The sequence below is a fragment of the Vipera ursinii genome (genome assembly GCF_947247035.1).
Source record: "Vipera ursinii genome assembly, chromosome: 1".
Classification (NCBI taxonomy): domain Eukaryota; kingdom Metazoa; phylum Chordata; class Lepidosauria; order Squamata; family Viperidae; genus Vipera; species Vipera ursinii.
The window spans coordinates 355,296,380-355,313,369 of NC_139512.1; the positions used below are offsets into that span (position 1 = coordinate 355,296,380).

Here is a 16,990-nt window from a genome sequence, read left to right on the forward strand (position 1 = left end):
AAACTGAGCCCAAAATGTCTGTTACGTGAGTTTCGCCCCATTTTACAACCTTTCTGGCCACAGTTGTTAAGTGAATCCCCACATGTGTTAAGTTAGCAACACGGTTGTTGAGTGAAATCCGGCTTGCCCCATTGATTTTGCTTGTCAGAAGGTCGCAAAAGGGGATCACGTGACCCCTGGGACACTGCAACCGTTGCCGAGACTCTGAATTTTGATCATGTAACCACAGGGATGTTGTGCTGTGAAAAATGGGCCTAAAAGTTACTTTTTCAGGTGCCGTTGTGACTTCAAACGGTCACTTAGCAAATGGCTGAAAATTGAGGACTACCTCTACAGGACCTTCAGAATATTGCAGGAAATTTAATGAAAAAAACGGAAGCATTTTAGCAAATTAACCAGTGGAACAACCTGCCTCCAGAAGAAGTGAATGCTCCAACACTGGAAGTTTTTAAGAAGAGACTGGACAGCCATTTGTCTGAAATGGTATAGGGTTTCCTGTCTGAGCAGGGGGTTGGACTAGAGCAGGGCTTTTCAACCTTTTCACCCATTGTACCACTTTGGTATTCCCAGTGGCAATGTATGGCAGTGAAAGCTGGACCGTAAGAAAGGTTGAGCGCCAAAGAATGGAGGCCTTTGAAATGTGGTGCTGGAGAAGACTCCTGCGAGTCCCTTGGACTGCAAGGCGATCAAACCGGTCAGTCCTAGAGGAGATCAATCCTGACTGCTCTTTAGAAGGCCAGATCCTGAAGCTAAAACTCAAATACTTTGGCCACCTAATGAGAAGGAAGGACTCACTGGAGAAGAGCCTAATGCTGGGAAAGATCGAGGGCAATAGAAGAAGGGGACGACAGAGAATGAGGTGGCTGGATGGAGTCACTGAAGCGGGAGGCGTGAGCTTAAATCAGGCATGTCCAAAGTCCGGCCCGCGGGCCATTTGCGGCCCGCGGGGCGGTTTAATACGGCCCGCAACAGACCTCCCTGCTGTATGTAAATGCGGCCCTCCCACGGCCCTCCCTTCTGATTGAGGGCCGCCCCTTCGGGAGCTGCTCTCGCCTCCCACGCCCAGGGGCCACCCCAGGAAGCGCAGGCCGGCCCAGCTGCCGCCCCCACCCCGCCAGCCAGGCTCCGGGGCTCCACGCGGCTTCCTCCGCCTCCTCCTCCTCCTCCACCAGGCCTGCTCGGGGCCCTGGGTGGCTCCAGTGCGCAGGGTAAGCCCGCGGAGAGCGGATCGCGCCCTCATCCCGGCCGGAGCGCAGCCCAGAGGAGGAGCCGCTGGGCCGGGCATGCCCTGAGCGGCCGGGGGTCTCCGGTCGGGCCATGCGGCACTGTGGGCGAGGCGGGGGTGGCCGGCGGGGGTCTCGGCCTGCCCGCCTATCCCGCTGAGCACCTTCCCTGCACGCCGCGGCTGCCCATGGCGGCGGCTCCGGTGGCGCTGGGGCTCCCGGGCGCGGGGGCTCTGGCGGTGCCGGGCTGGCCGCTCTGGTACCACAAGGACCTGAGCCGGGCGGCGGCCGAGGAGCTGCTGGCGTGGGCCGGGCGGGCCGGCAGCTTCCTGGTGCGCGACAGCGAGAGCGTGGCCGGCGCCTTCACCCTCTGCATGCTGTGAGTCCGGGGACCCGCGGGCGCCGCCTTGGGGACGGGCCACGGGAGGGAGGGAGGGGAGGGGAAGGGGCCAGGGCGCGCCTGCAGAAGACTCCCCCCCGAGGCTGGGCATTCCGTGGTGGCGGCCCCGGAGCCTGGAGCGGGGTCTGTCCAAGCCTCCGATTTCTTTTTTTCTTTTCTCTTTCTTTCTTTCTTTCTTTCTTTCTTTCTTTCTTTCTTTCTTTCTTTCTCTCTCTCTCTCTCTCTCTTTTCTCTTTCTTCTTCCTCTCTCCTGCCTCCATTCTCTCTTCTTCCTTCCTTCCTTCCTTCCTTCTCTCTTTCTCCTTCCCTCCCTCCCCCAATCGTCCTTTCTCCTCGTCTCCTTCCCTCCCTTTCTCCGCCCCTCCCCCTCTCAGCCCTGCCTGGCGCTGGAGTCCCGGGGGTGACCTTCCGCCATGGAATCCGAGACGACTTTTTCAGCTGCAGAAATGTCAGCCTCCCAGGACGGGCTGGGCGACCCCCCGGCGGGGAGAGGTGACTCCCCTCCCCCTTCTAGTGGCTTTCCCGACTCCGGCCGCGCCGATCTGCCGCTCCTCCAGTGGGTTGAAGGGCCGGCTGCCTGGCCGAACCGCCGTGCTCCTTCCCCTCGCCCCGGGCTTGGCGCGGCGTCTGTGCCGGTGCAGCGAGGCTGACGGTGCACGCCTGGCCTGGCTGAGCGCGTGGCGGTTCGGCCAGGCAGGAAAAGGTGCAGGAAGCGGCCGCCGCCTGGTAATGGCGCCCGGGCTCACAACGTGGAGGCGGCAAGCAAGCGCGCGCTCAGGGCGAGGCGGCCGCGGTCCAGTGAGGGAAGAGCGCCGAGGGAGTGGCCGGCCGGGCTGCGCTGCTGCCGAGCAAAGCTCGGCCGGGGCGCCCACTCTGCTCTGCCTGGCACCAGCTCAGAGACTCCGCCCGCCAGGCCCTTCTCCCACTCAGCCAGGCCAGGCGCGCACCATCAGCCTCGCTACACCGCCTCCACGTTGTGAGCCCGGGCGCCGTTACCAGGCGGCGGTCGCTTCCCGCACCTTTTCCTGCCTGGCCGAACCGCCGCGCTCCTCCCCCCCTGCCCCAGGCTTGGCGCAGCGTCTGTGCCGGTGCAGCGAGGCTGACGGTGCGCGCCTGGCCTGGCTGAGCGGGAGAAGGGCCTGGCGGGCGGAGTCTCTGGGCTGGCGCCAGGCAGAGCAGAGCGGGCACCCCGGCCGAGCTTCACTCGGCAGCAGCGCAGCCCGGCCAGCCACTCCCTCGGCGGTCTTCCCTCACCGGACCGCGGCCGCCTCGCCCTGAGCGTATGCTTGCTCGCCGCCTCCACGTTGTGAGCCCGGGCGCCGTTACCAGGCGGTGGCCGCTTCCCGCACCTTTTCCTGTCTGGCCGAACCGCCACGCTCCTCCCCCCGTCGCGGGCTTGGCGCGGCGTCTGTGCCGGTGCAGCGAGGGCGCGCCATCTTTGCCGCTGGAGCTGCCCCGGCTTCGAAGCCCTCTGGCTCACCTGGCCGAAGGCGACATCCAGGGAAGGGCGGGTGTGTGTGTGTGTGTGTGTGTGTGTGTGTGTGTGTGTGCACGTGCGCGCATTCTGTGTTTCACAGCCATTTTATGGGCTGGGATGTGGGGAGCTGGACAGGGGTAGGTAGGGCCCTGGCCTAGCAGAATTTGTGAAGTGGTGGAAGTGTGTGAGCTGTTACCAGAGAGTCTGACCTTGTCAAAGTAAGTTTGACAAGGTCAGACTCTCTTCTAACAGCTCACACAGTAAGTTTTTTTAAAAAATTTATTTAAAATACATTGTGAAAACTCAGCTGTCAGTTGATCTTATGTTATAAAATGAAAAGTATGCCATTTGCAATTAACTTGGCATAAAATAATTCATTTGCATTTAATTGTAATTGTTCAAAGAATGTTCGGAAAAATGTTCGGCCCTCCAGCATGTTCACTTCATCCAATCTGGCCCTCTTTGAAAAAAGTTTGGACACCCCTGGCTTAAATGGACTCCAGAAGATGGTAGAAGACAGAAAGGCCTGGAGGAACGTTGTCCATGGGGTTGCGATGGGTCGGACACGACTTCGCAACTAACAACAACAACAACAACCACTTTTAGGATATGGCAGCATCCAAGTACCACCAGTCGCCTAGCAAGGTATGAAAAACTTGATGACCAAAAAAAAAAAAGAGGAAAAAGGTGATGAAGTACAGGTAGTCCTCAACTTACAACAGTTCTCTTAGTGACTGCTCGAAGTTACAATGGCACTGAAAAATATGCCCCCCAAGACCCCGGCGGCGCTCTTCCTCCTGTCCGAGGTTGTCATTCTTGTGAGCATTTCTGTTGAGAATTGGCAGCGGGGGTGGGGGGGTGTTTGGTTTTTATCTTTCCCCCGTCTGCTGGGTGGTTGCAGCAGGTTTTGGTCATTTCACATGACCCTGGGACACTGTGACCGTCATAAGTATGAATCAGTTGCCAAGCATCTGAATGTAAATCACAAGACCCTGGAGATGCTGCAACATTCCAGCTGATCGGCGCTTCCTCTGGGCTCAGCAGAAGTGCCAGGATCAGTGCTGAGCTCCAGCTGGATCCTGGCGCTGATCCTGGTGCTTCTGCTGAGCCCCCTGCAGTTCCAGCCGTCTCTCGCTCAAGCTTCTGCGGTGCTGCCACCGGTTCAACTCATTCCCCTTCCCCGCTACCACTTTTCTAGGATGGTCACATACCACCTGCCAGGTGCCAATGTACCCCAGGTGGTACCCGTGCCACTGGTTGAAAAGCCCTGGATTAAATTACCTTCAAGGTCCCTTCCAACTTTATTATTATTATTATTATTATTATTATTATTATTATTATTATTATTATTATTATTATTAAATTGCCAGCTTTAAGATGAATAAACAGAAGCCTAAGATGTGGAAAAATATATGTTTACAAGATCGAGAACTGTTGATTGCAAAGATTGGTTTTAAAATTAAGATATTTAGGAATTAAATTACATTCACTTCCAAGAACTGTATGGTGTTTCGGAATAATTATGTGAAAACATGAAACGAAATCAAAACGGATTTAATGAGGTGGGACAAATTGCAATTGTCATTATTAGACAGAATCTGAGTTCTAAAAATGAACGTCTCAACAAGTCTGTTGCTTTTACAGGCAGTCCTCAACTTACAACAGTTCATTTAGTGACAGCTCAAAGTTACAACGGCAATGAAAAAAAGGACTTATGATCGTTTTTCACACTTGCGACCGTTGAAGCATCCCTGTGATCACATGATCAAAATCCAGATGCTTGGCAACTGGCTTGTATTTATGACGGTCGCAGTGTCCCGGGGGGATCACGTGATCCCCTTTTGCGACCTTGTACCAAGCAAAGTCAGTGGGGAAGCCGGATTCACTTAACAACTGTGCTACTCACTTAACAACTGCAGTGAATCACTGAACAACTGTGGCAAGAAATGTTGTAAAACGGGACAAAAAAAAGCCCCAGGAATTAAACAGAAATTCTTGCAAGAGGAGGGTTAATATGACCTAATTTAAAATTGTATTTCGTTGTTCGGGAACCGATAACTTTACAAAATAAAATTCTATAGGGCTAGGCTGTCCTCGGCTTACAACCCCAATTGAGCCCAAAATTTCTATTGCTAAGTGAGACAGTTATTAAGTGAGTTTTGCTCCATTTAAGGCCCTACCTTGCCACAGTTGTTAAGTGAATCACTGTAACATGGTTGTTAAGTGAATCTGGCTTCCTGCATTGACTCTGCTTGTCAGAAGGTCACAAAAAGGGGATCACATGACTCCAGGAGCATGAAAGCGTCATAAATACGAGTCAGTTGCCCAGCGTCTGAATGCTGATTACCTGACCATGGGGAGTGCTGCGACGGTCGTAAGTGTGAAAAACGGTCATAAGTCACATTTTTTCAGTGCCGTTGTAACTTTGAGCGGTCACTAAAGCAATGGTTGTAAGTCAAGGATTGCCTGTACTAGAACTACAGCAGGGGTAGGCAACCTTGGTCCTTTTATGACTCGTGGACTTCAACTCCCAGAATTCCTGAGCCAGCATGGCTCAGCATGAAAACCTCTCCCTTTCCCCTCAGCATGGCTGGCTCAGGAATTCTGGGAGTTGAAGTCCACAAGTCATAAAGTGGCCTAGGCCAGGGGTAGGCAACCTTGGCCCTTTTATGACTCGTGAACTTCAACTCCCAGAATTCCTGAGCCAGCATGGCTCAGCATGGAAACCTCTCCCTTTCTCCTCAGCGTGGCTGGCTCAGGAATTCTGGGAGTTGAAGTCCACAAGTCATAAAGCGGCCTAGGCCCTAGGCCACGGGTAGGCAACCTTGGCCCTTTTATGACTCGTGGACTTCAACTCCCAGAATTCCTGAGCCAGCATGGCTCAGTATGGAAACCTCTCTCTTTCTCCTCAGCGTGGCTGGCTCAGGAATTCTGGGAGTTGAAGTCCACGAGTCACAAAAGGGCCAAGGTTGCCCACCCCTGGACTAGAGGGACGTGGCTTGAAATTTGGATGGCCCAGCTGCTTAGGGTAGGCTAAAGACAAATTCAATATAAATTTTAAGCATCGCTTTTTGGAGAATCTGGGAAAAACATGACAGCAATGCCCCAGAAAGCTTTCTTCAGAGGAGAAAGGGCAATTAAAACCACTTGGCTGACTTATGCCGAGCGATTAACATCCGTTGGAAGAGAGAACATCTGAAGAAGGGAGATTTTACTTGTCAATGCTTGACGTAAGCTCAACCGTTTAGAGATTTAAAATGGATAAAAAAGAATTCTGTTTTGACAGATGAAAGGACGGGAGACTTTTGTGCCAGCGACGAACATCTTATTGCTAAGGGCTGTAAATTGGTATTGACAATGAGTCAGGAAGATGAATATATATTCCAGATGGTATGGTTAAACGGGCAGGAGGTTTTGGATAGGCAGGTAGTCCTTGATTTACGACCACGGTCGAATCCGACATTTCGGTCGCTAAGCGAGATACTGGTTAAGCCAGCATTTGTTCAATTTTACAAACTTTCTTGCCGCCCTCGTTAAGCGAATCACTGCAATTGTTTCAGTGAGCAACACGGCTTTTAAATGAATCTGGGTTTACCCCTTTGACTTTGCTTGTCTGAAGGTTGCAAAAGGGGGTCACATGACCCCCCCTGGGATGCTGTGACCGTCATAAATACGAATCAGTTGCCCAGCGTCTGAAGTTTGATCATGTGACTGTGATCCCTCAGGGATTTTGCTTGTCAAAAGGGGATCACATGATCCGGGAGGCTGCAACGGCCGTTAAAGAGTAAAAAAAATGGTTATAATTCGCTTTTTTTCAATGCCACTGCAACTTTGAACGGTCCCTAAACGAACTGTGGTTAAGTGGAGGAATACTTGGGATATTATGCTTGACCACTGGGTAAACAGGTGGACAAACAGACTGAAATTTATACTGAATTATAATTTGGAAGAAATTTTTTATCTGTTTAGTGACTGTTCGAAGTTATCGTACACTGGTAACATTTATAACCATTTTTCACACCTAGCACTGTTGCAGCATCCCCACGGACATGGGTTCAAAATTCAAGACACTTGGCAACTGAACTCATCTTTATGACGGTTGCAGCATCCCGGATCATGTGATTCCCTTTTTGACCAGCAAAATCCCTGGGGGGGAAGCCAGATTCACTTCACAACCGTGTTCCTAACTTAACAGCTGCAGCGATTCACTTAACCACGCTAACAAGGAAGGTCGCAAAATGGGTCTCTTAACAACGGTCTCGCTTAGCATTGTAAATTCTGGGTTTCGTCGTGGTGGCACGTTGAGGACCATCGGCACTGTGGCTATTTAACCCCACTTATCATTTCTATCCCCCTTAAATTTGCATTTTAACTTTTTTCCTTTTATTTTGGAAACTTTGTAAGATCCTTCTTTTAAAAAACAAAACAAAACAAAAAACCGCCAAACAGATCCAGGACTTTGCAGCTGTCACAAGCTGAGAGTGACTCAAACGCCCATATGCTGGCTGTTAAAATCAATTTTGATGTTCTTTTTTTTTAAAAAAAAAGAAAGAAAACAACAGGACCCCACCACCACCCAAAAAAGTCTACAAGGGTATATTAGCACCAAACCTCATTACAAAGGATCTCCGTTCCCACCCCTAACCCCCCCATCTGGCATTTCTGCTGTTTCTTGCAAACTCAATTGAAGGGAGACAAGCAAAGGTACAAGCCTCAATTTAGCTGACAAAAGACCCAGGGTGGCTATTTGAACTGGGAAATTGTTCCCACTTTACATGGGGGGGAAGAATAAAAATAAAAGGCTTTGCACCCCCTTCTGCTATTTAAGCAGCCTGCGGGGAGGAAATCTGCTGTAGCAGGCAGCTGTTGGATGGGGAGATAAGATTATGGAGGGTGGGGGGAAACAGGAATTAAGCCCCCCCCCAATTCTAACTGCCTCTCTATCGTCTAATTTTGAGCTAAATTTGGAGGCCAGACTGCCCCATAAAAGGGACCTCTGGCCCGGAATGTATAAAACAGGGAATTACTTTGAAAAGAGAGTAACAGGGTTGGAAGGAACCTTGGAGGTCATCTAGTCCAACCCTCTGCTCGGGAAGGAAACCCTATATCAGTGATGGCAAACCTTTTAGAGACCGAGTGCCCAAACTGCAACCCACTTATGTATTGTTGGGTGCTGGGCGGCCGTGGCCCATTGGGTGGGCGTGGCCCATTGGGTGGGCGTGGCTGCAGTGGTAATGGCAGACTGGGTGGGACTAAAAAGTTTGATTGAACCTTCTTTTTTTTTTTTGCACATGCCGGCAGGGGCCTAAAGTGAAAAGGTTTTACAAAACCCAGCTGAAGGCCTAGGACTGGGGCGAGAGCGCGCGTGCCCACAGAGAGGGCTGTGTGTGCCACCCGTGGCACGCGTGTCATAGGTTCGCCACCATGGCCCTATCCCATTTCAGACAAACAGTTGTCCAGTCTCTTCTTAAAAACTTCCAGTGTTGGAGCATCCACGACTTCTGGAGGCAGATTGTTCTGCAGATTTCTCCTTATTTTTAGGTTAGATCTCTCTTTGATGATCTTCTGCCGGTTAGAGAGAGCCCTCGACTGTGGCGAGAAAGGTCATAAAATGGGGCAAAAGTCACTTAGCAACTATCTTGCTTAGCAACAGCAATTTTGAATTCAATTGTGGCTGTAATTCGAGAACTACCTGTACCTCTTGTCACTATCCACCTACCCTGCTTTAAGATGGGTGGACTTCCACTCCCAGAATTCCCCAGCCAGACTGCTTTAAGATTCGTGGACTTCAACTCCCAGAATTCCCCAGCCAGCATGCTTTAAGCGGGGTGGACTTCCACTCTCAGAATTCCCCGGCCAGGATGCTTTAAGAGGGGTGGACTTCAACTCCCAGAATTCCCCAGCCAGGATGCTTTAAGATGGGTGGACTTCAACTCTCAGAATTCCCCAGCCAGGATGCTTTAAGATGGGTGGACTTCAACTCCCAGAATTCCCCAGCCAGGATGCTTTAAGATGGGTGGACTTCAACTCCCAGAATTCCCCAGCCAGGATGCTTTAAGAGGGGTAGACTTCCACTCCCAGAATTCCCCAGCCAGGATGCTTTAAGATGGGTGGACTTCCACTCCCAGAATTCCCCAGCCAGCCTGCTTTAAGATTCGTGGACTTCAACTCCCAGAATTCCCCAGCCAGCATGCTTTAAGCGGGGTGGACTTCCACTCTCAGAATTCCCCGGCCAGGATGCTTTAAGAGGGGTGGACTTCAACTCCCAGAATTCCCCAGCCAGGATGCTTTAAGAGGGGTGGACTTCCACTCCCAGAATTCCCCAGCCAGGATGCTTTAAGAGGGGTGGACTTCAACTCCCAGAATTCCCCAGCCAGGATGCTTTAAGAGGGGTAGACTTCCACTCCCAGAATTCCCCAGCCAGCATGCTTTAAGCTGGGTGGACTTCAACTCCCAAAATTCCCCAGCCAGGATGCTTTAAGAGGGGTGGACTTCCACTCCCAGAATTCCCCAGCCAGGATGCTTTAAGAGGGGTGGGCTTCCACTCCCAGAATTCCCCAGCCAGCATGCTTTAAGCTGGGTGGACTTCAACTCCCAAAATTCCCCAGCCAGGATGCTTTAAGAGGGGTGGACTTCCACTCCCAGAATTCCCCAGCCAGGATGCTTTAAGAGGGGTGGACTTCCACTCCCAGAATTCCCCAGCCAGGATGCTTTAAGAGGGGTGGACTTCCACTCCCAGAATTCCCCAGCCAGCATGCTTTAAGCTGGGTGGACTTCAACTCCCAGAATTCCCCAGCCAGGATGCTGGCTGGAGAATTCTGGGCGTTGAAGTTCACCCACATTAACATTGCTGAGATTGAGCCTCTTTTAATCATTCCCAAGATCCCTCTTGGTGCCTCCCATGGGGAGGAGGGGAGGGGAGAGGCTGACCTTTGCTCCTGGCCCAGGTGTAGGTGTGATCCATCCCACTGCCCCGGAGTTCCAGCGATGGGGGTCCCAGGCGAGCAGGAGGGGGCCGAAGGTGGATTTCCTTGGCTCTGTTGCTGCCGCTGCCGCTCCCCCCTTTTAAAGGCAGGATGCATTTGGGGAGACCTTTGTAGAACCAGGCCCCAGATCGCTTCCAGACCTGAAGAGATTTAAGAAAGAAAGAAAAAAAGGACTTTTAGGGTTTTGAAGGCTGATTTGTGTTTATTTATTTCTGATTTTATTGAGCCCTCATTTGTGTCTTTTATTTTTAATTTAGTTATTGAGTACTCTTTTTGTTTCTTTTATGAATAGAATAGAATAGAAAATTAGAATAGAATAGAAAATTAGAATAGAATAGAATAGAATAAGAATAGAATAGAATAAGAATAGAATAAGAATAGAATAGAATAACAGAGTTGGAAGGGACCTTGGAGGTCATCTAGTCCAACCCCCTGCTCAGGCAGGAAACCTTATACCATTTCAGACAAATGGCTGTCCAGTCTCTTCTTAAAAACTTCCAGTGTTGGAGCATTCACAGCTTCTGGAGGCAGGTTGTTCCACTGGCTAATTGTTCCAACTGTCAGGAAGTTTCTCCTTAGTTCTAGGTTGCTTCTCTCCTTGACTAGTTTCCATCCGTTGCTTCTTGTCCTGCTTCCAGGTGCTTTGGAGAATAGCTTGACTCCCTCTTCTTTGGGGCAGCCCCTGAGATACTGGAAGACTGCTATCATGTCACCCCTCACCCTTCTCTTCGTTAAACTACACATACCCAATTCCAGCAACCGTTCCCTATATGTTTTAGCCTCCAGTCCCCTAATCATCTTGGTTGCTCTTCTCTGCGCTCTTTCTAGAGTCTCAACATCTTTTTTACATCGCGGTGACCAAAACTGGATGCCGCATTCCAAGTGCGGCCTTACCAAGGCCTTGTAAAGTGATATCAACGCTTCATGTGATAATATAATAATAATAATAATAATAATAATAATAATAATAATAATAATAATAATAATAATAGTAATAGTAATAATAATAATAATGTTGGAATAAGAATAGAATAAGAATAGAATAGAATAACAGAGTTGGAAGGGACCTTGGAGGTCATCTAGTCCAACCCCCTGCTCAGGCAGGAAACCCTATACCATTTCAGGCAAATGGCTGTCCAGTCTCTTCTTAAAAACCTCCAGTGTTGGAGCATTCACCACCTCTGGAGGCAGGTTGTTCCACGGTTTAATTGTTCTAACTGTCAGGAAGTTTGATCTTGATTCTCTCCCTCTGTTAATGCAGCCTAGCACTGTGTTGGCTTTTTTTTGGCAGCTGCAGCACACGGATGGCTCAAATTTAAGGGATTGTCCAGTAGGACTCCGAGATCCCTCTCACGGTTGCTACTATTGAGCAAAGTACCACCTATACCAGGGGGAGGCAACCTCGGCTCCTTTATGACTCATGGACTTCAACTTCCAGAATTTCTGGGAGTTGAAGTCCATAAGTCATAAAAGAGCCGAGGTTTCCTACCCCTGACCTATACTATACCTGTACATTTGGTTTTTCTTTTGCCTAAATGCAGAACCTTAAAGTTTTTTCACCACTGAATTTCATTTGGTTAGATAGCGCCCAGTGTTCAAGTCTGTCCAGGTCCTCCTGTATCTTAAGCCTGTCTTCTGGAGTATTGGCTATTCCTGCCAGCTCATTAAATGGGGCAAAACCTACTTAACAACTCTCTCGCTTAGCCACAGAACCTTTGGGGTCAATTTTGGTCATAAGTCGGGGTCTAGCTGTAAATGCATTCTACCGAAAGCCAAGTAGAAATTTTTTGGACAATCAGCTTAAAACTCAAGCCGAGAGAAAAATAATTTCAGTAAGAGGGTCAAAACCTCGCAGTTGATAAGGTGACACGAAAGCCGGTTGCCAAACCTACCGTGGCCACATTTTCCGAGAACGCAGCTTTCTTTCCAATACAGTTTTTAATACAGAGATTGGGGACAAAGGGAACTTATTAAAACATATTTAATCTATACAGCTTCGTACAAAAGGAAGAGCAATTTTCACAGAAAGAACAGCGAAAACCTGAAACTCAATTTAATTTCTGCCCTCCAGCAAAAGCTAATCAAAAACTCAACGAGACACTCGGAGAGCACACTTTAAACACAAACACATGCGCGCGCACACACACAGACGCACACATCACAAAATGCTTTAGACCTATGGAAACTGTGCCAGATAAGTCATTTTCCCCTTTGAGAAATTTATTTCCTGGAAAAAAATAAAATAAATGTGAGTTGTTGCTCACCAGATTAGAACAGACTTGAATTCCTGCCTCAAGATATTTATCCTTTAAAATTGAACAAGAAAAGAGCAAGGAGAAATGAACGTGTAGTTGATATCATGGTAGGAAACAACTAACATACATACATAAATACATACATACATACATACGTACATTATCCAATCCTCAAAGGATTCCAGATCAGTGTATATCACACATTTGGTTCATTTGTTGTCATCTAAAGCAGAGGCCTCCAACTTTAAAACTTATGGACTTCAAGTCCCAGAATTCCCCAACCAGCATGCTTTAAGATGGGTGGACTTCCACTCCCAGAATTCCCCAGCCAGCAGGCTTTAAAATGGGTGGACTTCACTTCCCAGAATTCCCCAGCCAGCATGTTTTAAGATGGGTGGACTTCAGCTCCCAGAATTCCCCAGCCAGTTAAGTTGGCAAGGAAATTCTGGGAGTTGAAGTCGCCCATGTTAAAAGGGCCAAGGTTAAGAAATTGACCCAAATATTCTTCCCCGACAAACAGCAAGTGCAGATATCAACCACCGCAGCCACAATTGTGGAATTGTGGTCCCATCAGAACTCACCTCTCTCTGCTCGCTGCAGATCTTACAGAACCATACGGTCCGTTTGTGGGGACCCGGCGTTTCTATGCCGCACTTTGTGCAAACTTTCTGGGGAGACAGAGAGAAAAATTAATCAATCCCAAAGATGGTGACACCAGTGGGTAAGTTTGGGTGGGTGGGTGGGCCGGGACATGGGGGAGAAAAGCAACAGTCTCTAAATCAAGGGTCTTCCAACTTGGCCCTTTTATGACTTGTGGACTTCAACTCCCTGAGAAAGGAAGGAAGGAAGGAAGGAAGGAAGGAAGGAAGGAAGGAAGGAAGGAAGGAAGGAAGGAAAGAAAGAAAGAAAGAAAGAAAGAAAGAAAGAAAGAAAGAAAGAAAGAAAGAAAGAAAGAAAGATGGAAGGAAGGAAGGAAGGAAGGAAGATGGATGGAAGGAAGGAAGGAAGGAAAGAGGGAAGGAAGGAAGGAAGGTAGATAGGTTGAGAAAGAAAGAAAAAAGAAAGCCAGAAAGAGAGAAAGAGAAAGTTGGAAAGAAGGAAAATAGGTAGAGAAAGGAAGGAAGGAAGGAAGGAAGGAAGGAAGGAAGGAAGGAAGGAAGGAAGGAAGGAAGGAGAAAGAAAGAAAGAGAGAAGGAAGGAAAATAGGTCGAGAAAGAAAGGAAAAAGAGACAGACAGACAGACAGAAAGATGAAAGAAAGAAAGAAAGAAAAAGGTGGAAAGAAGGAAAATAGGTAGAGAAAGGAAGAAAGAAATGAGGGAGGGAAATAAATAAATAAATAAATAAATAAAGTTAGTTAGTTAGTTAGTTAGTTAGTTAGTTAGTTATAACATTTATTTACAACCTGGATTTGAAATTCCAATACCACCCCATCACATGATTGTACTTGGAGCGGTGAGCAATTGGTCCATACGTACGGTTGTTGGTTAGCATCCTGCGTCACATAAATATGATTTACAACATTTTTGCCCAAATCGATATTTACTTTCTGTTTCTGGCAATGAACGCCCATTATGGACAAGGGATTCGACAAGGGGTTGCTTTGCAACCACAGTATTCGCTTAAAATCCACTGCAAAAAAACAAACAAAAAAAACACCCCGGCATAAAATCTGGGACAGATGCGTGATGACCCACTTAACAACCAGGCTCAATGATGGTCGTAAGTGGAGGACCGCTGGAATTTAAACCCGGACCTGGTTGAATATTGTAGGATCACCCATAATCTGGGTCCTTCTGCTTATGCCCCGAAGGAACAGGAAAGGCAATAACTAGCCTTTTATGGGTTCGTCGGATTTCAAGATCAGTCAGCAAAAGCAAGAGAGCACCGGTGTTTTTTCTAGCCATCTGGACAATCCGAACGGGCCCGCAGGGCAAAAAAGATCATGAAGATTTCAAAAGAGCTGTGAGGCCGAACCGAAGGAATAAAATCAAACGGAGCACTCAATAAGAGAGAATAAAAACAAAAATCAATCCACAGCAAGATGGATTAACCATTTCCCTGCAAGCCGCCTGTAAATTAATGCTGCCAGCCATATCCACAGCAGGCACAGATGGAATAGGATGCCGATCGGTAACGGGAGGTTGAAAAGAGTCAACGGGGGTGGGTGCCTCATCCAAAAAAGGTTCTACATTTAGGCAAGAAAAACCAAATGGACAGCTACAGTATTTTTTTTTTATTTTTAATTCCATTTATATCCCGCCCTTCTCCGAAGACTCAGGGCGGCTTACAAGCTTAGCAGTAGCCTTCATTCTATGTATATGCCTGCTTCTTAGGGCTTTCACACACACCCCCAAGCGGCATTATTACAAAGTCAGCTTATTGCCCCCAACAATCTGGGTCCTCATTTTACCTACCTCGGAAGGATGGAAGGCTGAGTCAACCTTGAGCCTGGTGGGACTTGAACCTGCACTAATTGCAGGCAGCTGGTGTTACTTAAGGAGGCATCAGCCCACTGCTCCACCAAGGCTCTTATATGTGTATGCGGTACCTTGCTCAACAGTAGTAACTGCAAGAGGGATCTCAGAGTCCCAGTGGACAATCCCTTAAATATGAGCCAGCCGTGTGCTGCAGCTGCCAAAAAAGCCAACACAGCGCTGGGCTGCATTAACAGAGAGATAGAATCAAGAACACGTGAAGGACTAATACCACTTTACAAGGCCTTGGTAAGGCCACACCTGGAATACTGCATCAAGTTTTGGTCACCACGATGTAAAAAAGATGTTGAGACTCTAGAAAGAGTGCAGAGAAGAGCAGCAAAGATGATCAGGGGGCTGGAGGCTAAATCGTACAAGGAACGGTTGCAGGAATTGGGTATGTCTCGTTAAATGAAGAGGGGGGGACATGATAGCAGTTTTCCAAGATTTGAGGGGCTGCCACAAAGAAGAGGGGGTCCCATCTATTCTCCAAAGCACCTGAAGTCAGGACAAGAAGCAAGCGCCTGAATTTTGATCACGTGACCACGGGGGAATGTTGCGACGGTCGTAAGTGCGAGGACTCGTTGTGACTCCCCCTTTTTCAGTGCCATTGGCAAAGTCGTACGGCGGCTAAACGAATGGCTTCCCCTGAAAGCAGATTCACTGAGCTTACTCCAGAGTTACCGAGCAGTTTTGTCCCCTTATTCGGAACTCAATTCCGGTTTTCTAATTTTACTCATCTCTGTAAAAAAAAAAATAGGATCACGCTAAATTGCATTGGGATACCGAGTCCTCCCTCTGGTGGAGCTTATAAAATCTGCAAATCCGGGAAAGTGCTTTTCCTTTGTCATTACTTCAAAAAAAATAAAAATAAAACACACAACACGCTACGCTATTTTTTTTTTTAAAAAAAGCAGCCTGCAATATCACCCGGGAAACAATTTTTTCTTCAATTCAGAAAGGCCGGAGGGAGGGAGGGAGGGAGAGGGAGAGAGAGGGAGGGAGGGAGGGAGAGAAAGCGGGAGGGAGAGAGAGAGAAAGAATAAATGGATGGATGGATGGATGGATGAATAAATAAATAAATTTTGTGGAGATTATTGACAGCTCATTAAAACCCAATTAAAAAAATAATAATACAAAGCCTTGGGGAATCTTCCAAAATGCTAATTTTAACAGTTGAAAGGGTGGACCAAGAATAATTGGGAGCCTTTTTAAATCTATAGCCTAATTAACTGCGGAATTTCTGCTTTGATTGATGTCAGCTGTGAGGAGGTGGGAGGGGCGGAGGAGGAAGAGAATGGCCAGGCCGCCCCCCCCCCCCGCCAGCCACCTGTTGGACTACAAATCCCATCACTCCAAAACTGCAGGTTGTCCTCAATTTACCGCCTTTCGTTGACTGACCGTTCCAAGCTACAACGGCACTGGACACAAGAGACTTAACAACCGTTTTTCACACTGAGCATTGTGATGGCGACACCGTCAAAATTCAGACACCTGGCAACTGGCTCGTCTTTATGATGGTTGCGGTGTTCCAGGGACATGGGGTCATCTTCTGGCAAAGCAAAAGTCAGTGGGGAAGCTGGATTCACTTAACAACCGTGTGACTCACTTAACAGCCGTGGCAGGAAAGTGTCACGTTTCCAACGTACGGGCTTTTCAAGTGACTCTGAGGCATTGTTTACCTTAAATGTCCTTTATTAGCCCAATACACCGGCAAATGCTTGCTTGAAGGAAGCTGGAATCTGCAATCTCTGCCCCCTTGCACAATATATTAAAACACAGTTCTCCACCTTTCTAATTTTGTCATTAATCATATTCTCCAATGAATTTAAAGAATCAGTTTCCCTTCCGTTAGAAGACCGCCAAAGCCTTATCTTCTTAGTGAAAGAAATGGCCTTGAAGGTGCATTCCTACTCATCCCCCACTCCTAACCTTAAACTAAAACAATACACTAGTAGTCTTAAAACAAGACACAAGTTTAACATATGAAACAGCTACTTCTTCATCTCTTGTCAAGCAATAACATTCGATGTTAGCAGCATTGACAGAAAGTTTGTAAAAATGTGGCAAAACTCACTTAAACAACTGTCTCACTTAGCGGCAGAAATTTTGGGGTCGGGTTGTGGTTGCACAAGCTGACCCTTCTCTCTCCCCTTACCCTTTACAGCAGGGG

At 48.3% G+C, this 16,990-nt stretch overlaps 1 protein-coding gene across 1 annotated transcript in view; it reads right to left on the reverse strand.

Moving 5' to 3' along the window:
- Positions 1–16,990, reverse strand: part of RPH3AL (rabphilin 3A like (without C2 domains)) — a gene marked incomplete at both ends in the record, with an annotated part of 37,271 nt that overhangs the window by 6,796 nt on the left and 13,485 nt on the right. The window contains 2 exons of the mRNA XM_083350237.1: positions 10,031–10,226; positions 12,923–13,009. Coding sequence (XP_083206363.1) covers positions 10,031–10,226; positions 12,923–13,009 — 283 coding nt within the window. The remainder of the gene's footprint in view (positions 1–10,030; positions 10,227–12,922; positions 13,010–16,990) is intronic.